General features: G+C 41.5%; 1 protein-coding gene across 1 annotated transcript in view; it reads right to left on the bottom strand.

Annotated features, from left to right (window-relative positions):
• The window catches only part of LOC126273240 (retinol-binding protein pinta-like), a 91,743-nt gene that overhangs the window by 25,358 nt on the left and 40,989 nt on the right, over window positions 1-25,396 (bottom strand). The window contains exon 5 of the mRNA XM_049976784.1: window positions 23,415-23,574. Within this exon, the coding sequence (XP_049832741.1) occupies window positions 23,415-23,574 (160 nt within the window). The remainder of the gene's footprint in view (window positions 1-23,414; window positions 23,575-25,396) is intronic.

Raw genomic sequence — 25,396 nt, 5'->3', positions numbered from 1 at the left:
GACAGCGCTTCACTTCGGTGATCTGACGGGAACAGGTGTTACCGCTGTGGCAAGGCCCTTGGCCGAGTTAATTAACCTATCGAATTGTAATTCTAAACTAGTGGGTGACGGTAACAAACAAAAGTAGAATACTGTGCACCAGGAAGCCGCGATCAGCCGATGAGCTAAAAACACGCCTCACATGTGCCCGAACTGTACGTTTTGAAAACAGTGGCGTTGGCATCCATTGTTATAGGGGGATCTTTCAACAAACGTCGCCCTACATATTTTTTCAGAACATATTTGAAGAGTTAGAATTTCGTAACAATATCAGTCAACATTTGTTTCAAAAATGGTTCAAATGGCTCTGAGCACTGTGGGACTTAACATCTGAGGTCATCAATCCCCTAGAACTTAGAACTACTTAAACCTAACTAACCTAAGGACATCACACACATCCTTGCCCGAGGCAGGATTCGAACCTGCGACCGTAGCGGTCACGCGGTTCCAGACTGAAGGGCCTAGAACCGCACTGCCACACCGCCCGGCTTGCGAGTAGCAGCGAGCGAGCAGTTGTCGAGGGGAGTCGGAAGTGGTCGTACGAAGCGCGCATTGGAGGGAAGCCGCGCGACATGAGAGGTCGCAGCCCGCCATCATCGTGCCAGTAGCGCCGGGGGATTTCTTCGTAGTTTGCCTTTTCGCTGCACGCAGTTGTTGGTTGCTTGAGCACTGGAGGGATTTTGTCAGATTTATGTATGCATACATTCAGATGGCCAGAAACCTGTTTCTTAAGTATATGAGGTGCGACAATAAAGTAATGAGACTGATGTGTTTTAGTCAAGTTTAGTTATGTCTCTTTCAACGTAGTTCCCTTATGATTGCACACACTTTTTCCAGCGCTCCTACCATTGATGGAAACATTTCTGGAACTCATCTTCTGCAATATCCTCCAAGACCCTCGCCACAACTTTTTGGACATCTTGTGTTGTTTAAAAATAGTGTCCCTTGACAGCTGTTTTGACTCTTGGAAATAGGAAAACGTTGCACGGAGCGATATCTGGTGTAGTATCTGTGGTAGTACTGAAATTTGTTTTGAGGTTAAAAATTACTGTACTGACAGAGCAGTATGGGATGGTGCATTGTCGTGATGCACAATCCAACTATCAGAAATGTTGGCACGGACACAAAGAACTCTTTTACGAAGTCTTTGTACAATTTCTTTGTAGTAATATTGGTTAACTGTTTGTCCACGAGGCACCCACTCTTTATGAACAATTCCCTTGGAATCAAAGAAGCACACAAGCATGCATTTCACTTTTGACTTTGGCATGCGAGCTTTTGTTGGTCTGGGTGATCTCTTTGAGCACCATTGAGAACTTTGGCGTTTTGTCTCTGTATTGTACTGAAAAAAAAAAAAAAAAAACAACTTTCGTCACCAGTGATAAGACGGCTCAACAATTGAGTCCCGTTTGCCCTAACAGGTCGGCTGCCACATTTTTCAGTGTTTCTCGCTGTCGTAGTATGAGAGTTTTGCGGAAAATTTTTGCACTAATCTTTCTCATACAAGATCTTCAGTTATTATTAGACGAAACGTTTCTCGATTAAGATTCAATTCTTCTGCAATCATTTTCACGTATAATCTTCGATCAGATCATACGACTCACGCACCCTTGCCAAGTCGACATCAGTCCGTGAGGTTGATGGTCACCCACTGCGGTCTTCATTTTCAACTTTCGTTCTACCTTCACTAAACGTTTTACGCCAATGAAAAACTTGAGCTCTTGACATAAGCTCCTCTCCAAAATCCATCTGAAGCTTACCGCAAGTTGTCGTCGCGTTTTCACCCACTGGCATACCGTTGCGCAATAATATGCACTTCCATTTCCGTGACGAGAGACACAAACACATGTTAACTTATTACATCACAACTCACGACTGAGCAGTTGCATCAATGTGCCGCTTGGACTAGAAGCAGCTTATAGACCGTAAGCCTGCAGGGTTGCCACATCTTCCAAAGAAAATCAGTCTCATTACTTTATTGTTGCACCTCGTACATATTGCGGAATAATTAGAAGTCTGTGTAAAGTTTGTCAGCATGTAAATTATCAATTTTCTGAATATAGTAAATTAAATGTTAAATAATGAAAGAAACCAATACAAACATTAATTAAATGTTGAAATCAGTTAAACGTTAAAAACATGAAAAAACCAATAAGAACTTTTAATTTACTATATTCAGAAAATTGATGATTTAAATTCTGAGAAACTTTACACAGACTTCTGATTATACCACAATGTCTATACTCAATAAACACGTTTCTGGCCTCAACAAAGATACGAATATTACTCTGAGTGTGTCCATAAACAAATATGACAAAATCCGTCCAGTGCACAAGCAACCGACAACTACTTGCAACGAAAAGGCAAACTACCAAAAAATTCTCAATTAATGCCAAAGTCTCCTCCGGCGCTACAGGCTGCGACCTGCACTGTCGCGCGGCTACTCTCCACCGCCCTCTGCGTTTGACCACTTCCGACTCCCATCGACAAGAGCTCGCTCGCTAGTACTCGCTATAATAATATCTCAGACTCAGAGTTTGTACATACACACAGCATAATCATAGACGTCCAACTTCCACCCTTATTTGAACTTTTTCGATCTTCTCCATCAATGCCATCTTGTGAGGATTCCATACCTCACAGAAACTGGCAAAGGACGGAGAAGTGTAGTAGACCTGTTGCGTCCTCCAAGTGTTCTGCCAATTAAACGCAGTCTTTGATTTGCCTTTCCCACAACATTATCTACACGATCGTTCCAGTTTAAACTGTTTGTAATTCTAACTCCTACCTATTTAGTTGAGCTGACAGTCTTAAATTTTTATGATTTATTATGTAAACGAAATTTAGCCGATTTCTTTTGGTACTCACGTGGATGACCTCACACTTTTCCTTATTCAGAGACAACTGCCACTTTTTTCACCACACAAACATTTTGTGTAAATCACACGCTCATATGGAGGTGTACACACAGTCGTTTTTCTTTCACTCTATTTGCGAGTGCAACAGTAGGGAAAATGGCAAGTAGTCGTACAGCATACAGCCACACACCATACAGTGGCTTGGGAAGTACCTATGTAGATGTAGTTTTTTGTGTTGTAGCCGTGTGTAATATGTTCTACTACGTGGAGAAGTTGCATTGTGGAATGGTGGCTCTTGAATCCGAATTGCTCCGGTCTTTGAGGCGTTTGAGAATCATCTTCTCAAAAATCGTGCTGAGCGAGCAAAGCAGATTGATGGTTTGGTACTTCTGTGGGAGGAGTGGTTTTTCCCTGACTTCCTGAGCATCAGGACCTTGGCCACGTTACAAAAGTCAGGGAACAGTTGGTGTCGTAGGATAACATTCGTGAGATGTGTGATTTATTTTATAGCTTTATCTGTGACCTCTTTGACGACACAGGTTTAAATGCCATCGGCACCACCAACTTTTCTAGCTGCGGTGTGCTTAAAAACCAATGTTACACTGAAGAGCCAAAGAAACTGGCAAAATGGTTCAAATGGCTCTGGGCACTATAGGATTTAACATCTATGGTCATCAGTCCCCTAGAACTTAGAACTACTTAAACTAACTAAGGACAGCACACAACACCCAGCCATCACGAGGCAGAGAAAATCTCTGATCCCGCCGGCAATCGAACCCGGGAATCCGGGCGTGGGAAGCGAGAACGCTACCGCACGACCACGAGATGCGAGCAAGAACGTGGTACACCTGCATGATATCGTGTAGGGCACCTGCGAGCTCGCGGAACTGCAGCAACACGACGTGGCATGGACTCGACTAATGTCTGGAGAAATGATGGTGTGAAGTGACACCATTAATCCGTGAGAGTATGAGCTGTTGGAGATTTCTTCTGAAAAGTACGTTGCAAGGCATCCCAGATATGCTCTTAAGGGTCAGGTCTCGGGAGTTTGGTGACCAGCGAAAGTGTTTAAACTGAGAAGAGTGATCCTGGAACCACTTTGTAGGAAAAGCAATTCTGGACGTGTGGGGCGTCTGTTGGAATTTCCCAAGTCCGTCGGAATGCACAATGGATATGAGTGGATGTAGGTGATCAGACAGAGTTCTTACATATGCGTGACCTGTCAGAGTCGTATCTAGATGTATCACAATCCATATCACTCCAACTGCACACGCCTCGCACCATTGCAGAGCTTCCACAAGCTTGAACAGCTGACATCCAGGGTTCATGGATTCATGTCTCCATACCCATCCACAAGCATCCGCTCGATACAATCTGAAAAGAGACGATAGGCAGCATGTTTCCAGTCATCAACATTTCTTTGTCGGAGATGTGTGAAACTTGGCGTCGTGCTGTCGTCAATGGTACACGAGTGGACCTTCGGCTCCGAAAGCCCTTATCGATGATAGCCCAACATTGAAATCTACATCAATGTGCGGAAGGGCTGCACTTCTGTTACGTTTAACGATTCTTTCCTGTCGTCGTAGGTCCCGTTCTCGCAGGACCTTTTTCCGGCCGCAGCGATGTCGGAGATTTGATGTTTTACCGGATTCCTGATATTCACGTTGCACCCGTGAAATGACCGTACGGGAAAATCCCCACTTCATCGCTATCTCGGAGATACTGTGTTCCACCGCTCGTGCGCCGTCTATAACACCACGTTCAAACCCACTTAAATCTTGACATCCTACCCTTTTAGCAGCAGTAACACTTCTTATTTCATCATGCAGCGTCCTCGTCCGCTTCAAGTGTGAATGCTGGATCGGAAGAGCCGGATTCGGTGTAAACGACGCTCCTAGCGTTGAGGGCATAAGCTCAGCCTTCTCCTCCACAGAGTATGCTGGTCCGCCAGGTTCTTGTGAAGTTGGTGTGTAGTGTTTCTTTCTGATGAAGTGGCGAGCTACTTGCTACACTCCAGGTGATCGTTGCATATTATGACTAGCTGGAAGCCAGTCGGCGTTCTTGTGTTCTGTGTAGCTGCTGGTGTTGTTTTTCAGCTGCTGCAGGGTGGTTTACGTGGTCCACCATGTTACTGGTACTTGAAAGCGATGTTGGCGGTGATGGAAAAAGCATTCAGTGTTTGATCTTTGAGTCTGTGGGCGCACATGTTTGAGTATGTTGCTGCTGTTTGCATTTTGGACCTACCAGCTGCCAAGATGCGGCTTTTTCGTTTCGTTGCTCCTCTGCGGTCTTCAGTTGCTGTAGTAGGATAGCATTCCGCTTTTAAGGTCGTAACAGCGATAACAGGGTACGTCCAGTATATTCGCCGGTGGTGTGGGTGGTGATGGTGTTGTCGTCGCTGTTGCTGTTGTGTCGCTTCCATCCATCAGTTGAGCAACGGGCTCCTGCTCTCTCTGAGCCCATGCCCTTGCAAGCATAAATATTTGAAAGGTGGCAACCTATATGGGCTATGCACTCGGAGGGCAACACCCACATCAATCGCCACTTTGAATTTTTGAATAATTAATTAGGGCAGCAATGAGAAGTAGCACCATTGTGAGCGTGGGATTAATCCGAGGTGTAACATTTACCCTGTGGCTCCTGCAAGATGCAATTTCCACCCCCACACTGCTACAGAAGACAGACAGACGCTCTTAACGTTCTACAGAGAAATGCCTGAAAAACTTTCAGCAATAAATATCTTCTGGAGTCGTCCGCTGTAAGGAAATGACACAAAAATTCACAAAATATCTTACGTAACTATTGAGATACTTTGGTACTGGAGTAGTGCTAGTTAGTGTAAGAAAAACATGAATTGACGAAAATTATTATTTATTTGCAAAAATTCGGAGAAATGGCACTTTTAGTTATGAATTGAAGAAGTTATACCCTGATTCTTTTTGGAATGTAAGTTACCTTTCAGGGATAGGATTCGCTAATGAAATTTCTATACAAAGTTTAAGATTGTTATTGACTTGGCAGGATGGCTGAGAGCTGCGTCTACTCAACTTGAATAATTATCCGTTAGAATGTTGCTAGGTACGGTCGAGGCTGTCATGTGTGAAATGCAGGGAAGGGTACTGTTTTAGAGGAAATATGGGACTCGCAATAGCTGTAGCGCACAATACTGTAAGCTGCGATGACTGCTGTCTGCGCCGCTCGCTGCTGACAAATGAGGTAACTCTCGTTCTAACTGGATTGAGCTTCACCAAACTCTCCTTTCACCTTGATGAAGTCAAGGATTCCTGTTCCCCCCTAGTCTATTGGCGTGGTAGACTGGTCAGATAATCAGTCCACCACGATGGCACTGAAAAATTCGCTCGCAGGCGTTTAACTATAACTCTGTCCGTTCACACCGCACAATAAGTGTGGCGGTCAACACAGTGAACAACGCCTAATCGCAAGGACTCAATATAGAGTTGCACTTCGATTCGCTCTCGACATAGGTGTTCTCCCAGTGAAGTACTCAGGAGAGACCTGTTCCTCGCTGTTTGAGTACATGTATGAGTGCACACGCTCTCATTACGTGCTCTCGCTCCAATAGCGACAACGGAACGGACCCTCTTCACGCCAGATGTGAAGGGGTATATCTTTCGGTCTCTTCCATTACTGCTTCAGCTCAAGGCGTCAGAAATATCGTCTGCCAATCAGCATTGCTCTTCTAAAACGGGAGAATGACGTTTCATTTAAGGCGGCAAATCTGGAAACCTGTAGTATCGCCGTTTGGCGTTTGTTGGATCCCTGTAAAAATCTCTGAAACTGCATGCTATGTGTAAAGAATGCGTAGGCTGGCCACTCCCACACAATGTAGCGGAATTTGCTTTTAAGGCGAACATGCCGTCGCTCCTCCTTTCACTCGGGCAAGTGCTGTCTGCTCTATGGGCGGTCACCGGCCGACATAGATAGGCTGGGTCGTCCTCTGAAGGGACTGGCTCCCTGGCGTGCGGTCTGCCTCCTCGAACTAATCGCTTATGTGACCGCCGTGTCTGGAATGTATGAGTGTACGCGAGCCTCGAGTATTTCAACCACGGTGCGCTTACATGTTATTTGCATATCGTTTACATGAATACATATAACACTGACTTTATCTTATCGAGTTTGTGTTCGAATGAAGCGTCTTGATGTGCGGAATATAATTGTGAGGGCGGAATATGTCAGGAGACCACGACGTCTTACAGCATGGACGTGAATAAATTTGCAGTTCATTGCGCTATGTCAGCAGAGAGGGCTAAGGAATGAGTAATGAGAATGTGCTGCATTGCGTTAAGTGCAAATGATTTTTGCAGATAGAGTTTTCGTTCAGGATTGTACTGAGGGTACCAGTGATGGGAAGCCAGCGGTGTTGGTACCGGCAGGGGGGAGTCTAGCGGCAGGGTTTTGATACCACCTGCGGGCCTCCTGGAGTGTCCCAGCGGTTCTAGGCGCTTCAGTCCGGAACCGCGGTGCTCCTGCGGTCGTAGGTTCCAATGCTGCCTCGCGCATGGATGTGTGTGATGTTCTTAGGTCAGTTAGGTTTAAGTAGTCCTAAGTTCTAGGGGACTGATGACCTCAGAAGTTAAGTCCCATAGTGCTCAGAGCCATTTGAACCATTTGAAACGCCCTCGGTATTTCCGGCTGAATACTGTGAGGCAAGCAGAACGTCTCCCTAAACTGATTTACGCAGGGAGACGCTGTTTTCCCCTCGGCCGTCTGGTCCTGGGCTCACAAAAGCATCGCGGGCGACATTACCAGGAAGGAATGTAACTCCGCGAATACCCCACCCCATATTTTTTCAACGTGGACAGAGGAATGGAATGTATCCGTCTAGATGACAGCGCCAAGGAAGTGTCTGGAAAGTTATTCAGACGAGCGGCGATTCCCACAGGCTACCGCGATTTGCCAGATCGACGTGACGTAAGCGGTTTTTCCCGCGAATTCGCAATCGAGCGGAAGTAGTGCTCATTGGTGGAAAATTTGTTAAAATGTTTGGATTGGACAGCCACACCAGCGGGGCGGCACGCCGCACTAGGGTTTTGTTAGAAACGACTTTTGTTTCAGCGTCCATCCGACAAGGAAGCAGCATTCTGTACTGGGCGATAGAGAGTGATTGTGGAACAGTAGTGTACCTTATCCGGAACTCCGGATAATTTCACGGGATTGTGTCGTGTATGCACGCTGCTGTGGTTGCAAAGACATCACACCTTATCGCCATAACAACACGACGAGAACATCCGGCTGGGGACCCTGTTGTGGAGCAGAACAGCAGAATAGGTAATACACACAGCGCAACTGCAGGCCGTGGCACGTGCAGCCTTGCAGTTCATAGAAGTTAAACGGGCCCATTGAGCATCGCAGAACATTCTCGCATTATTTCTGTCATTAGATGCAGGCGGAAAGTATGTGGCTTTGAATCTTGTGCTCTCATTCAGTTAAGGGGAGGTTTACTTATCTTTTGGTTCAAAAATCGATTTTATTTACTAAGAATTGCATTTTTGGATCCATAAAAATGTTTAGAATCCATCTCTGAAATGGTTTTTCCGAATACGGAACGGAAATGTTTGTTATTCGCGGTTGAACAAAAAAATGCACCTGCCTGAAATCGGCCTTCTTCACGCACCAGTTTTTCTTTCTTTCGGAGGACGAGTTATGTATCAGTGCTTGGAAGGAAACACACAAAATTCAAATGAAAGTTTGAAAGCGTGTGTTTGGAAGTTAGCTCCAAGCATTTTCATTCTGGTGCAAAGACTGGAGATTGCGACTTTCCTTGCACTGAGTAGCTTCAAGGAAGGGTATTCAGCAATTCTGAAGACCATGGCAACGATGAACGTCACCCTGGGACTCTATTGTACGCAGTTCGCCAAGCATTCGGACGACCACCGGATCCGAGCGGCCGAAAACCGCTTGTCGCCGGCCGTACGAGCGGCTCTGGAGCAGCGCAGGATGGCCCAGGTCGAGCAGAACGCCCTCTGTGAGGAAGAGGAAGGACTACTTTATGGACTCGGAATAGCACACTGAACGTACGTTGCATAATACTGCATTTATACGTAGTCAAAACTTAAAATGCGTTTTTCTCGAAATGGGGTTATCTTTATCGTGCGGTATGGTAACTTTAAATCTACAGAATCTATTGGCATGATTCTTTGATTCCGACGAAGCTAACTAAATTGTCTATTCCGATCCATCAACTATAAATATTTTTTCTTGGCCGACTAAGTCGAAAAATCGATGAAAAAACCTTATTTTTCCAAATGGCCGCCATTTTGTTTCCTATGGTCTAAATACCTTAAGCGTGGTACAACTCCTAAAGAAACGTATATACTTCGCTAACATATACTCAATGTTGATTTCACACGAACCGGTTGACCTGTGACATACCGCGCGTGGAGGTCTACATCGAAATTTTCTTTCGTTCTGACGGCACTTCCGCCTTTGCTCTTCGACATTTCCGGTGGAAAAAATTCCAGTTTGCAAAGGAAATACCAATAAACATTTTGACCAAATTTGACATTGATATCTATAACACATCCAGAAAACAAAATTCTCAAAGAACATGCTTTTTCGGGCCAAAGATAGTAAACCTCCCATTAAGGGGAAGTGCCAACCCCATCGCTAGGTTTTCTAGTTGTAGGTTTGTATTACACTCCCTTCCCCTTATTAAGTTTCTAATCTTTGCAAGCTGTACCTCGTTAATGCGAAAATTCTCATATGGAATAATTCTGATTATCTTTCCCGATATTTCAGACTACCTACATTGACATACCAAACCTATCCTACAACCCAGTCAAAAATTTTAGTAGGGTTAACATGATGTTAATAATTTACATCCGTCACTACTTTGAGATCTCATCTAATCCGATTCTTCAACAGAGGCCTATATTGCATAGTCAGATGTCATTACATGGACGAGAATCGTGTTGGGGAAATTTATAATAGAATTCCGAGCTCAGCAGATAATTCATATGCATATCGCCTGAAGGTAGCAAAGGAAACTAGGGGTCGTTTCCCGCGTTTGGAAAGACTTCAAGGGAACTGGTAGACTGAAAATATCTACACGTAGACGCTAAGTCAACATAGTGTATATTGGTGTTGTGGGTAGTGGATGCAGAAACGAAGGTTCTGTTATAGCTGCACACACAGTCTCTTCTGTAGTTAGGGAGTATTCTCGGTCCTATTAAAAAGAACCGTCGAAACCAGATGCTTGGAGGTCAGCTTTTTTTTCTACGCAAGACCGTTCAAAATAACCGGTTTCCGTTTTTTTATTCCTATTATTTCCTGTAATAAACGTAGAAATCCAACCAAGATTGAAAAATTTTGACTACTCACTTTCAAGATATATAGAATCAAATTATTAAGTAGGCAAATGGTTCAAATGGCTCTAAGCACTATGGGACTTAATATCTGAGGTCATCAGTGCCCTAGAGTTAGATCTGCTTAAACCTAACTAACCTAAGGACATCACACACATCCATGTGCGAGGCAGCATTGGAACCTACGACCGTAGGAGCAGCGCGTTTCCGGACTGAAGCGCCTAGAATCGCTCGGCCACAGCGGCAGGCAAAAAATAGGCAAATAAAAGGGAACTTAGTCTGTTCATCGTCCGTTTCTTTGCTCGAAAAGTGGAAGTGGTTGAAACTATGTAAAATGACCAATATTCTCCTACTGATTCTATTTTTTTGAAGCTCTGCTCAACTAAGCATGTTGTAATCGGGAGTCATACAGATATTTGGCAATTCGAATAGTTGGTAATAAAGGACAAAAACTGAGGCTGAAGAACTTTATTTGACGTGTCAGTTTGTCCGTTGTCAAGGGCTACGAGCAGATAAAGGCATTTTATAAAGGCACAGGCAGGAGATCAATTACTTTGTATTTTCATTGTATATCATGAATGAAGTCTTGTCAAGTTTTCAATTTTTACTGTTACCGTAATTTTATTCCTCTTTTGTTATTTCATGGATAGGACAGATAATACTTTGACCTTTCAAAGCAAATGAAGCATTATACTTAATTGCCTTATCATATCGTAAAAATACTTACGGATGTCCGGCTACGACAAGGAGAAACTACGGCAACAGGGACATTACTGTTTCAGCAATGCTGAACCAATTATTATGCCATGTGTCTGTTGCTCGTTTCTGTTGGCATTGCTATTACAATAGCACTGATAGCTTTTTCCCATTTTCTATAATAACGTAATACTTCAAACCACTGCAAATTTTACGAATAAAAATTACTCCTTTTTTAATAAAAAGGTTAATTCAAAAACGAAAAAAATTAGCTCTGTTGCTATAGCTAATTGATATTTTGTTTTTTACTCTGTTATTAGCAAAAAATAAAACACACTTGTCATAACCGAGATCAAACAAATACTGGAAAATACCGGTTATTCAAAACTGAAATACCAGTTTTAACCGGTCTGTTTTTCTCATCCATAAAACACGAGATGACAGGCAAGCGACATGGGGCCTCGTAGGGGGTGCTGCTCGTGGCCTATACAAGGCAGTAAAAATTTTGTATTACGGCGGGCCGCAAACCCCTCACTGTGACTATGTAAATGTCCGCAAGAGGAGAGACAAAAAGTTTTTTGTTAGACAGATCCTCACTTTAATAAACAAATATAGTTCCAATAATGTATTCTGAAAACAAACATGTTTTACAAGGGCCCGTACTCTCCTTTCTGAGAAGCAAGGAGAGGTAAGTAAAAAAATGACGAGAACGAAAGTGAGGGTCGGCCACCATCAGACCAATAGCTGGCCGCGGTGTGTGTGTGTGTGTGTGTGTGTGTGTGTGTGTGTGTGTGTTTGTGTGTGCATCCCTGCTCTATAACCTCGAGAACTACCGACGTTTGAGACTGCGTTCTCGCACAACTTGTACAAACAGTAAACCAACGATTCTTTAAAGAATCTGATTCATGCGTAAAACACCTTCAAATATCTGATTTCCTTACAGATGAGTTAATGTGTTAAATATTTGACTTTAGGCATATAAGCGAGAAAAAATTTGGAGGAGCTTTGAAATTATACTATAGCATGCTTAAAATCCTAAAATACGCGAGAATTTATCACGCTACAATTTCTGTTCCTCTTATGACGTACGTGAATGAGCAAACGTGAAGAGTTATAGCATTATTCTGGATACTAATGTTTCACTAATGTATTGTAAACAATCGTCACTGTTTGGATTTGTGTGCCCTCTGTTTGATGTATTCGTTGAGCTAAGGGCTGCATCGGGTCGCGGCAGCCGACTTCGTGCCGCCAGAGGAAGTGCAATGACACCTCATTGCCAGCTGCAGCTCCAAGAAATACGCTAGACGAAAGAGTCCATGAACCTAAATGAACAATCCTGTAGAAGAGAACATCGAGTTTGGATGTATACTTTTAAGCAGTCTCTTGTCTGCGGTCTCTAGATCAGAGGTGCCTGACCCGTTAGCTAACCTAAGCCACATTGAAGAAGACGAATACATTTGGGCAGCACATAAGATACTTGACACTACTAACAATAACTCCTGAGAAAAAAAAGAAAAAAAACGGGATGGAGCGATGACAGCATAGCATCGTGTGGAGGGAATTTCAGCATGAAAATATTCACTTTATCATAACTTTACATCAACGGAGTTTTATGGAATTTATTTTTTCCCTAGTCGTGTGATACTCACAACTTGGGCCTTATTGGTACTTGCTTTGGGCCGCGGGTTGGATACCCGTGCTTTACAGCTTGCTAAATTATTTTTGTGCTCTCCTTATTATTGTAACGCTGAAAATTTTCTGAAGGGTAAACTATTTTACTGTTTGTTATGTTCTACTAGACATTAAGGTTTACACACATGTGAATTGAGCGCTGCCTTTGTAAATGGCTCTGAGCACTATGGGACTTAACATTTGAGGTCATCAGTCCCCTAGAACTGAGAACTACTTAAACCTAACTAACCTAAGGACATCACACACATCCATTCCCGAGGAAGGATTCGAACCTGCGACCGTAGCGGTCGCGCGGTTCCACACTGAAGCACCTAGAACCGCCCGGTCACACCGGCCGGATTGAGCCCTGCATGTTTTACTTGTGTGTGGCCTTCTGCGTGCGCTCTGATTGTTAGGTTTTATCTATATTTCTATACTAATAATAAATCTGTAAAACCGCCGTGTCTCTGTTTTTCTTTGAACACGTCAATCTCCGAAACTACTAAATGAATTTTCACGTGGCTTTCACTGCCAACTTTAGAGTAGCAAAGGGAACCATGTAGGCTGTATTAATCAAAATCGGACGATGCAAAAAAGGTTATTATTATACGCTACAAAAATGCATGTATGTTGCATATCTCCTCCGAAACGACTCGACCGACTTCAACCAAACTTGGTACACATATCTCTTACTGCTTCGAAAGAATCGCCGTGGGGGGAAGAACAACTTACCTATCAAAGAGAGAGGGGGTTGAAAAGAAGTTAGACCAAGTCACGCGAACATGCAAACTTTCATTTACCCAGAATTCAATAACGAGAGCACTTAATGAGCTGCAACAAACTTTACAAAAAATTTCAAACCTCTAAGAACCTTTTTCTCTCTGACACCCCGCTACCCTTGCACATAATGATGAAAGGAAAATATGATTATTGCTCCCAACATTTTTGCTGTTAATTTTAGTCAGGAATGACGTTCTAATTTATTACTTCCTTCATACGAAGGGAATTATTAATAATTTTAATTAAAGTGTGTCTTAATCGTAAGGGTTTATTCATTAGTAAAATTATCTGCTGTATTCGTGACACGTTTTACAAACAGTGCTCTCATATACCACTGGATGTACCTGCGAAATGATATCAATGGGATAAATTCTAATGTCCGATTCTATTCGTCGGCTTTGAACAATCACGTCATACCTAAGGCAAAGACGGGTATAGGCAATCTATGAAAGCAACGGATCATGCTCGTAAACATACGAATGTAGCACACGATAAAATTACAGTCACATTCACTCAGTCATTTAGTTATGAATTGAATCGAAACAAACTGAAGATAACAAAATAATTAGAAACAAAAATTAAAAACAAATTTTCATGTCTGGTAAGAAGTATTCTCGTAATTTACGCGACTAGAAAAGCACAGAGAACCTTTAATTTTCATTACAGTAAAGCGCAAGCTGTTATAAAATAGCGTTAATTTTATATTAATTATTAAATCTAACTGGAGAAGCGCAGGAAAGTGGGAGTTTTGGGCGGGGAGAAACTAAAATGTATCAAAAGAATTGGAAGATTATAGGAATGACAACAAATCCGAAAGAGAAGCATAAAATGTGGAGAAACCGACCCACAAAATTCTAAAAGAAAAGCCAGTACATGATAAACGAATATCTACAAAAAATAAACAATATTGGAATTGACAACTAGAATTAACATATGTAGGTAAATTCCAGTTACAGATTCCAACCACTCCATGATTCATATGTAAATTATTTTTGCAGTTGTATGCACTGAAACGTAATACCATTTCTACATCTTTAATTGCTCTCTAAGACTTCTGTGGTGTATAACAAAAATGGAATCGGTAACTAGAACTGACCTATATAGGTCAATTCTAGCTACCGATTCCAATATTAGTAACTTCTTTGCAGTAGTTCAGAGAGCAATTACAAGTGCAGAAATCATATTAGCCTACATTTTAGTACACACACGTGCTGAAAAAACGATCTAATTAATGAAACATCGAATGGCTGGAATCGGTAACTAGAATTGATCTATGCAGGAGGTCAATTCTAGTTACCGATTCCAATTTTTGGATGGATCATAATTTTAGACATTTTTGTAGTAAATCTATGGACTATGTTTTTGTAGGATTTCTAGATTTATTATTGGTCTCAGAAGTACTACGGAAAACTAATAAGTATTGTAGGTACAGCTTTGAAACTTTTTTTCATAGTAATGAAGATAGTAATACTATATGTAGAAATCCTATAACACTTTAGTGCACACACTTGTTAGAACAAATATGCTCGAGCAAATACGTTTATGCCTCATCAGTTTGGCTTTCATTTTATATACTGGCACATAGAAGTACTGGTATGTGATTTTAGAGGAACAATAAGTTCTACAGTGCTGTTGTATTCTTCAACCCCAGTTTTGGAAAAAATTGTTCTTCAGTTGATCTACAAATGACCTCACACGGAACTTGACATAATTAATGTCCCTCGGTAACAAATTTGCTTTGTTATTCGCATGTAAATACCTCCTCCACTCGTAGAATCGACGGAGTGGCATCAGGTCTGCTATCTTATTATACGTTGTCTCATTTGCTCCATACATTTTCTAACTGAGAACACTCACAATATCACTTAGTAAATGAATGCCGATGAACTGTTTCATTTCTTCGGCAGTAACATTTATATTTTGGCTTAACACTTGAGTTGAGTATAGATTAGTCTGTGTAACTAAGCTGTCAACTATAGTCTCGTCAATAAAACTTTAAAAATATTGGAGGGGGTGTACGTTCTTCACTTGGTGGATCTGAAAACTGCACAGCACATTGAACATATGTAGCCTGCAGACCCTAGCATACCCACGTATAGCTTGCGCAATTTGCATTTACTGCTCCTAAAGTTTCACGCCGTGACAGCTAGGGGAGTTACGTCATCAGGAAGAGGATAATGTAAACTGTTCCGCTTCTGTCTGCTGAGGCAATGCTTACTGCACTGATGGATCATCGTCAATTTCATCATCAGAAGTAATTTCGTTGTCTGATATTTCAGATTCATCGCCTCGCAGAAGAAGAAGAAGAATTTCATCGTTCCATAGAACTTCATGTGTTCCACAGTTAACCTATGAAGAAAATATATTGCAATAATGAAAACTACGAAATATTGTATAGACCAAACACAGTACACTCATGATTCAAATTCAGTTTTGCGTATCTCATACATACTAATGCATCAATTACTCCTAATGGCGTCAGTAGAAATTACGTAATAATTGCTGAAAAAAAGCATACATAACTGAATTGTAAACTTACCGTAATTATTTCCCTTCCCCCTGAGGAAGTAGATAAAGCCGGTTCCATAGCACAGACTTTTATTATACACACAAAAAACAAAACACAATACACACTGTTCACAAAGGGTAGCATTCATCTCACGCTAGATGAGGAGAGCCCTACGTCATAGTGACGTAACGCTACATCATCGTGACGTAAATAAGCCTAAATCGACTGCATGAATATGTATATCCATCTTTGAACTTGTACCACAGAGGTTGCACTGTAACGTGAAGCTAAATGTAAATACACGTGTAGAAACGAAGTTGCAGCAGTTGTGTGGTATGTTCAGCCCAGTTGAATTAGTTATTAAGCTGTAATCCTAACAATTTTGGATGTTGTTGTGTGTTTCTTGAACATAATGAATGTCTGAACGAAGGAACCATAACAAAAGAAAAAAAGAAACGCTTGCAGTAATTTTTTTTAAATCTGATGAATCGTCCATAAATCATGTGGGCAGAATCGTGAAATAATTGAAGCTGTGACCCAAAGAATTTGGGATGTTATTGGGTATTTCATGAACGTAACGAAAGTCACAAAAAGCTTGTAGTCATTTTTTAAAAATTCCATGAATCGTGCATGATTGCGTCGGCAGAAACGTGACATAATTAATTATTAAGCTGTAATTCCAAGAATGTGGGTTGTTATTGTGTGTTTCACGAACATAACGAATATCTGAATGAAGGATCCATAACAATAACGGAAGTCAAAGAAAGCGAGTAGTCATTTTAAAAAAATCCGATTAATTGTGCATAAATCATGTGGACAGAAACGTGAAATAGGGAGAATTAAACTGTTTCGCATTTTTTATAAAAGCCAATGGATTCTACATAATTCTTCTGAGCAGAAACGTTAAACCGAGAAATTAATGTGGTTCCAAAGATAATTCCGAATGTTGCTGGAATTTTAATTTTGCCTTTATATTGGAGATCAATTTAGAAAATTTTGCTCTTCAGAAATAAATTATTGCTGATAATTATAATGTATAATGGAACCTGTTTATAGCACATGTCATTATTTTTCCTTATACGCAATATACTGTGAAAAAACAATGATATTTCGTCTATAATTGTTACTCATATTTTAATACTTACGCAGTATCAGCTATAAATTATGTAAGTTTCCTAGTAGTTGCCAAACGATGTTGAACACTGACTGTCTCAATGGGTGAGCTACTTGACAAAATAAACTCAACAGCCCACAGTTTTTAGCAGCACTAAGTGATGTTTCATATGCGATGGTGGAATACTGTGTTCGTTTATTCCTTCAATAGACATGGTATAAATTTTGGGGGTGTTTGGCATGATTACTATAGCTATTTCCATATTGCCTAAGAGTCATACAAAAAGTAGCTGAAAATGGCAACAGCACTCACTGCTTTCAGTTGCTTAAAATGCTGGTAAATGTGACTTGCATGTCATTTTTTCCACAGTATACAACGTATGAAGACAAATAATTACATTTGATATAACAGGTCAGTACATTATAATCATCAGCAATAATTTATTTCTGAAGAGCAAAAGATTCTGTGCTGATATACAGCATGAAGGCAAAATTAAAATTCCAGCAACATTCGGAATTATCTTTGGAACCACATTAATTTCTCAGTTTAACGTTTCTACCCAGAAGAATTATATACAATCCATTGGCTTTTATAAAAATAGGGAACACTTTAATTTCTCTCTATTTCACGCTTCTATCCACATGATTCATGCACAATTAATCAGATTTTTTTAAAAAAATGACTATATGCTATTTATGACTTTCGTTATTGTTATGGTTCCTTCGTTCAGGCATCATTACATCAAGAAACACACAGTAACATCAAAAATTGTTGAGATTAAAGCTCAATAAGTAATTCAACTGGGATGAGAATACCAGACAACTGCTGTCACTTTGTTTATACACATGTATTTACATTCAGCTCTCACGTTACAGTGCAGCCTAGAGGCTGCAAAGATCTATACACGTACTCATGTAGTCGATTTAGGTTTATATACGTCATGTTGACGTAGCGTTACGTCACTATGACGTAGGGCTCTCCTCACCTAGCGTGAGATGAATGCTACCCCTTCACAAACAAATTCAGTAGCACAACTCACGATGCTTCTTTGTTCTGTACACCAAACAAACGACTAAAAGTCATTGTGATATTTCATCATCATCGGAACGGGGGTGAAGCTGATTCCTGCACGTTGTGCCCCTGCATAGGTATCTGAAATAGGTACTGAATTGAACATCAGCATTCCAGAAGCACTTATGAGTCCAAAAATACTTTTAAACAAACGGTTCTTTTTAGAACCTGTTCTGACAGTTATTTCAGTAAATATTGAAGGCATGTCACGACCTAAGCAACAGCTGCTTCAAGAACTCTGCCGTGAACAGAAGTGTGATGTACTGTGCATACAAGAAACTCACAGAGATACCCAGCAAAGACGACCGAAAATACCTGGTTGGCAGCTAGCTGCAGAAATACCTCATGCTAAATATGGAAGTGCTATTTTCGTCAAGCCTGAAATCCAAGTCTTGAGTGCCTATTGCACACATGACAATAACATCGAGATCATCACCTTGGAACTCAGCAACTGTGTGATAACGTCAGTGTACAAGCCTCCTTCCGAAAAATTCTCCTTTGTTCCTCCTAAAAACTTTGACTCACGGAAAATATCTGTGGTAATAGGGGATTTTAATAGCCACAGCCATACCTGGGGATACACCTGAGAAGATGAAAATGAAGAAGCCGTTATATCTTGGGCGGAAACTACTCCCTCTCCCTCATTCATGATAGTAAACTTCCTCCATCCTTTGACAGTGGAAGGTGGCAACGAGGGTACAACCCTGACGTCTTATTTGTGAGTGAAAATGCAGCGCAACAGTGCCACAAATCAGTGTGTCATACCATACCTAACACACAACATAGACCAATAATGTGACGATTTCTTCCCATCGTAAGACCCCGAGAAATTGGTTTTAGACGAAGGTATAATTTTAAGAAGGCAGATTGGCCAAAACTTTCTAAAATGCTGGACGATAAAGTTCAAACAATTAAGCCTGTGCCTGAAGAGTATGAACAGTTTGTAGAGCTTGTTAAATTCTGCTCGCGAGCATGTATCCCAAGAGGCTGCAAGACAAACTACCTGCAGGGCGTAACTTCAGAAACAGCTACACTGCTCGAGGAGTATTATACCCAATACTCTGAAAACCCATTCAGTGAGGAAACCTCCCAAATAGCTAGATCTGTCCTCTCCTCAATCTCCGAGGCAAAGAGAAGACAGTGGGAGAAACTGATGGAAGACTGTGATATGAGTAGAAATAGTCAAGAGGCCTGGAGGCTTCTAAAACGCTTGAATAATGACCCTTCACAGGCGAATATGCATGCGAATGTCCGAGCTGATCAAATTGCACACCAACTCGTACACAATGGGAAACCACCTTATTCAGCCAGGCCTGGTAAGAAGACATGTGGGAGACGACCTGACCAAGAAACCAATACTCTGCTTCAACCATTTACCCAGACTGAGGTGGATCTCGCTCTGAGTAAGTGCAAAAATGGGAAAGCGGCAGGCCTCGATGATATAAGAGTTGAGCAGATAAAGAACTTTGGGCCGATAACAAAAGCATGGCTGAGAGACCTAATGAACAACTGTGTCCAATCCTGCAAGATTCCTAAAATCTGGAGGAAAGCCAAAGTTGTAGCTATCCGCAAGCCAGGCAAGGACCAAAATGATCCTAAAAGCTACCGCCCTATATCTCTCCTATGTCATCTGTATAAACTCCTTGAAAGACTCATACTACACCGACTAACGGAGAAGCTAGAGACAATATACATCCCACAGCAGGCTAGATTTAGACAGGGAAGGAGCTGCACATTTCAAGTGTTGAAACTAACACAGCACATCGAAGATGGTTTTGAAAGGGAAGAGATAACAGGAGCTGTATTTATAGATCTAACAGCAGCTTATGACACCGTTAATCATAGAAGACTTCTAATGAAGCTGTACAATGCCACTAGAGACTACCAGCTAACCTGCTTCATAAGGAATCTTCTTGAAAATAGAAGATTTTTTGTTGAATTCCAGGGCAAGAGAAGCAGATGGAGATCACAGAAAAACGGATTACCCCAGGGAAGTGTGCTTGCTCCAGCTTCGTTTAACATCTACACCAATGATCAACCACTACCTGAAGGAACACAGAGCTTCATCTATGCAGATGATTGTCCTATCACCGCCCAAGCCCGCTGCTTTGAAACTGTTGAAGAGAATCTGTCCGAAGCATTGAGAGAACTGTCAGCTTACTACAGGGAAAATCAGTTGAGACCAAATCCTGGAAAAACACAAACTTGCGCTTTCCATCTTAAAAACCGACAGGCAGCTAGAGCCCTCAAAATCACCTGGGAGGAAACATCACTAGAACACTGTACGTATCCCAAATACCTAGGGGTCACCCTTGACCGTGCATTAACATACAAGAGGCACTGCCTAAATACCAAGCAAAAAGTGGCACCCAGGAACAATATCATCAGAAAGCTAACAGGCACAACGTGAGGAGCACACGCCAACACTGTGAGAACCTCTTCCCTTGCGTTGTATTACTCTGCCGGAGAATACACAAGCCCAGTGTGGTTTAATTCTTGCCATGCCAAAACAGTAGATGTTGCTCTTAATGATACTTGTCGTATCATCACCGGGTGCCTGAAGCCTACTCCTCTGGATAAACTGTACAGCCTCGCGGGAATTGCACCCCCCGACATCCGCCGGGAGGTAGCAGCAAAAAGCGAGAAGGAAAAATCAGAAACTTCTGCAGCTCACCCCCTATATGGCTATCAGCCAGAAAACCCACGACTAAAATCCATAAAGAGCTTCCTCAGATGTACCGAGGCTCTAGTTGGGGCACCACAGCAATGCCGAATCGAACTATGGCGTGCAAGGCTTACCAGTACTGTGGGATGGATTACACCAAGCGAAAGACTACCACCCGGCAACACAGAGAGTTGGAGTACATGGAGATCCCTCAACAGACTACGCTCGGGTGTCACGCAATGTAAGAGTAATCTGACCAAATGGGGTTTCCTAGAGGAGCCGACACTCTGCGAGTGTGGAGCAACGCAGACTATCTTCCACCTGCTCCAGTGTACCCAATGTCCAGCAACATGCACAGCAGAAGACCTGCTACACGCAACGCCAAATGCAATAGAGGTCGCTAACTTCTGGGCGGCAAAAGTGTAAATAATTATCTTGTAAATGTATCTACAAACAACATGTAAATAGTCTACATTATTTTATATATTGTAAATGCTTCTGACACGAATAAATAAATAATCATCGGAACTATTCGAAGCGATGCCAAACGACATCGCTGAAACATTCGATAGCTCAAAGACGGCAGAAATACTCAACGATGCCGTTTGGAATCCATTCGCAGAAAGGGTTACATGTTTTTAAATTCAAATGATGGTCACATACATTACTTCCATAACGGCGTAAACCAATATTTCACCGCAAAAACGCAATTATATTCATTTTGACCAAGCATAAGTATTACAAAGGGTAACAGAGATGCTTGTGACCTATCAAGTTCTTGTGACTGACGGTCTGGCAACAGCACACTAACTGCCACCTGTCAGTACGTCTTACCAGAGCTATAGCAGGATACGCAGATGCAAATGCAGAGGATGTTAATTTTCGCAAAAATGGTTTTGTACTGATTGATTTCAGAAGTGTAAAGGTATGCTGTTGCTGCATTGCTTCCTCGCTCTTAAATTATTATAATTTATTGATTCGGGTTGGTCAGCTTGATTGTCGTGATGAGATTTAAAAAATTATCCGCTCACTTGGCTTGGTCTCAGAGTTATAGAATTCATCCGCATTTACCATTTCATTAACGAATTACTTGTTAGAGGTATATTTTTTCATAAGAAGTTAATTTTGTAGAGGTTGTTGTAATAGTTACAAGTATGTTTCACAATTCGGTTTATAAATGTTAATCTCTTATACACTATTTAGTAACCTCAGTTTCTTTCTCCGTCCCCTTACTAAAGTTTTATTTTGCAATCATGTCACCGCACATAACACAGTGGCTGAAGCTTAAAGTATGCTGTTCTTAGCATGACTGCGTTTCCTTGCACTGCGCTTGGGGAATGTTTATTTTAGTGGTTTCTGCTGCGCTGCATTTTAACGTTCACCATTTTAGAGGTGTACCGAGTTTGCATTGCCACAAGGAAAACTACAAAAAATTGTTAGTGCCAGTTTAACATCACGTATTATTTACAGTCAAACATAAAATTTCAAAATTATCGTCAGATTCAGTTCAATTGAAGTTTAATTCAGATCTCATTTCTGCGTCAGGTACTCTTATTTGTACAGAACAGTGTTACATCTTCGCGTGTCTACAATTTAATGTTCGGAATTTTACTTGGTCAATTTTGTTACGTAAATTTATACAGCATTTTCACAAAAGCATTTTAGACATTTATTCTTTCAAAGTACCATTTGTAAATTTGTGCAGGATTTTTACTCCGTACTGTGTGTTAGAATTGCAAGAAACGTACTTCCTTAATAAACAGTTTTAAGTTTTCTCACTATATTTAGTAAAAGTTAATTGTAATACTACACAAATTCTGGCGGATTTGGCAATTCTTTCCATCAGATAACTTTTACATGAGAACACCTCTTGCACTGTCCAATTGTCAGAACGTTCACATTATGTTATGCACACACACATGAAAGTTACGACTGGGAGGACACTATACAAAACAAAACAAACTAAATAGTTACAACTGGTCTCTAAGCTAATCGCAGATTTGGGTATGCAATAGATCGTTTAGTTTTAGATGTATTATCAGGATCCTCTGGCATTTACAGTAAGTGACCTTAAGGAAACAAATTTGCAATCGTGGCGCATTTACTTGTCACATATAATTTCTCTACACATATTACGTTTGGAAACTTAGCAACGTACATGGAAAACATACAGAGACTGTTTGCTTGAAACTTATTTCTTACCATGTCAGTGTAATGTTATCTTAGTGTCAGAGAGATATATTGATAAATTTGTTACAAGTGATCGTTGTCCTATAGCGTAGAATACTTCTCAAATATTACCTCAATAGTTGTCTCACTATCACATGTATATTAAGTTTGACGGAGCACAAGCTGAGTATATTCTTCTGAAATCATTCTACTTTGTGATAGTGGCACACTGCTGTTGACCTGATGGTGTCCTGTTCACCTCTATTCCCTCATTACAACTCCCCTCCCTGTCCACCAATTACCATCCGAGAACAACTGCCAAAATACCGGGAACTACAAAACAAAACCCTCTTCCCAGAACACGAAGTCATGATCTCTTGGGCCGGAAATCAGAATGTAAGACGTGTTGCACAATGTACATTGGTCTGCTACTCTTCCAGTCCCTGATGCATGGCGAACAGTATACTCTCAGAACTAGCGTAGGGTGAGGTACACCACAGGTCGTAGTTCTACTTACAGATGCTGCTTGGTGTACGAGACCTCAGGTCCCATGGGATCCCTGTTCGTCAGTATCTCAGGAAACTTGTTCCTCAGTGAGAAATAGGCGTCCAACGCCAGCTTAACCCGTTCTCTGCTGCACTTGCAGTCGATATACGTCCGTTCGATGCGCGCGTCATCTGGAACACATGTCAAAGAAGTTACACGAGGGTAGTCATAAGGCTTTACTTATCACCTCAAGCAAGTGAAGTTGCGCAATTAATCTTTTGTTTATTCTTCTCTGTAGCCCTGCTATTAGAGTCGCGCTCTAACAAATCTACAATTTGGTATGTTTCGTACACTACATAAATGTATTAAATGGTAGGATTACCCGTAATATTACTAGTATTGGTAGGGGAAAAATGTAAGTGAACATGTAAGAGAGAAATGAAATGATTGTGTGACTTTGATGGCCGGTAGGCGCTATCCGGGGAAGTTCGGCCGCCGAGTTGCAAGTCTTTTAAGAGGGAAACTGAGAACCGACGACTTCTCTTTCCTTTTTGTTCTCTTCGTATGATTGTTTTGTACATCATTAGAAATGCACATCATTCAGTGTTAGTCTATTGCTTGTTACACATCCTTACAGAATATAAATTGCATTTCATAACTAATGAAAATTAGTTGAGGGCGTAACTTCTGCGCTTTTACGTAACCATGCAAGTAGAGTTTACTTGCACAAACGTAAATAATGTGTATAATTATTGTTCTTATTTTGTACTCAATACGACGTTGTTCGTCTCGATCAAACGCAAGAGTTTCGAGTCACTATTGACAAATGCTAAAGTTTTATGTGAATAACAGAAACATGTTTTATACCAGTTCGACGAAGTAGTTAAGAGGTATTTGAAATATTGCTATTTTTCAGTTCTTTTATTTTACCTTATTGTTGAGTAACTTACGTTTTCTAGCGATATATGATAAACCTGTGTAGTTTCCTTTACTTTTACTACAGCATCCCACTGTTTCACTTTACAAATCAACAATTTTCGAATAAAACCTGAATTAAACTTTGACAATGCCAGTTTTGCTGTAAATACTGTTTATTTTTAAGTAATTGACTGAAGGATAACTATATAAACACATAAAAAAAGTTTTGCATCACCTGAGTTCCGAGACTTCCGGAACATGTACAAAAAATTGGAAACTGAAAACTGCCAAGTTCGAGTTTGCTATAAATATAGGTAGGAGAATTGTAGAACAAAAATGTTTCGTAGATAATGCGGCCCTTTATACCCTGAAGAGCCAAAGAAACTGGTACACCAGCCTAGTATCGTGTGGGGCCCCCGGGGGCACACAGAAGTGCCGCAACGGGACGCGGAATTGAAGTAGTGCTGGAGTTCATTGACACCATGAATCATGCAGGGCTGTCCATAAGTCCGTAGAGTACAAGGGGTTGGACATCTCTTATAGCAGAACGTTGCAAGGCATCCCGTATACGCTCCATAATGCTTATGTCTGGGGAGTTTGATGGCCAGCGGTAACGTTTAAATCAGAAGGGTGTTCCTGGAGCCAGTCTGTAGCAACTCTGGACATGTAGGGTGTCACATTGTCCTGCGGGAATTACCCAATTCCGCCGGAATGCGCAATGGGCATTAATGGATGCAGGTGATTAGACAGGATGCCTAAGTACGTGTTACCGGTCAGAGTCGTATCTAGAAGTATCAGGAGTCCCATATAACTCCAAACGCACACGCCTCAGAACATTGCAGAACCTCCACCAGTTTGAACAGTGCTGACATACAGGGTGCTTGGATTCATGCGGTTGTCTCCATATCCGTACACGTCCATCCGCTCGATACAATTTTAAACGAGACTCGTCCGAGCAGGCAACATGTCTTCAGTCATCGATAGGTCAATGTCGGTGCTGACGGGCCCAGTCGAAGGTGTAAAGTTTTGTGTCGTGCAACCATCAAGGGTACACGAGTGGGTCTTCGGCCCCAAAGCCCTTGTTGATGATGTTTC

The sequence above is a fragment of the Schistocerca gregaria genome, chromosome 5 (genome assembly GCF_023897955.1).
Source record: "Schistocerca gregaria isolate iqSchGreg1 chromosome 5, iqSchGreg1.2, whole genome shotgun sequence".
NCBI lineage: Eukaryota > Metazoa > Arthropoda > Insecta > Orthoptera > Acrididae > Schistocerca > Schistocerca gregaria.
Note: the sequence above shows the minus strand (reverse complement) of the source record. Positions and strands in the feature narration are given on the sequence as shown.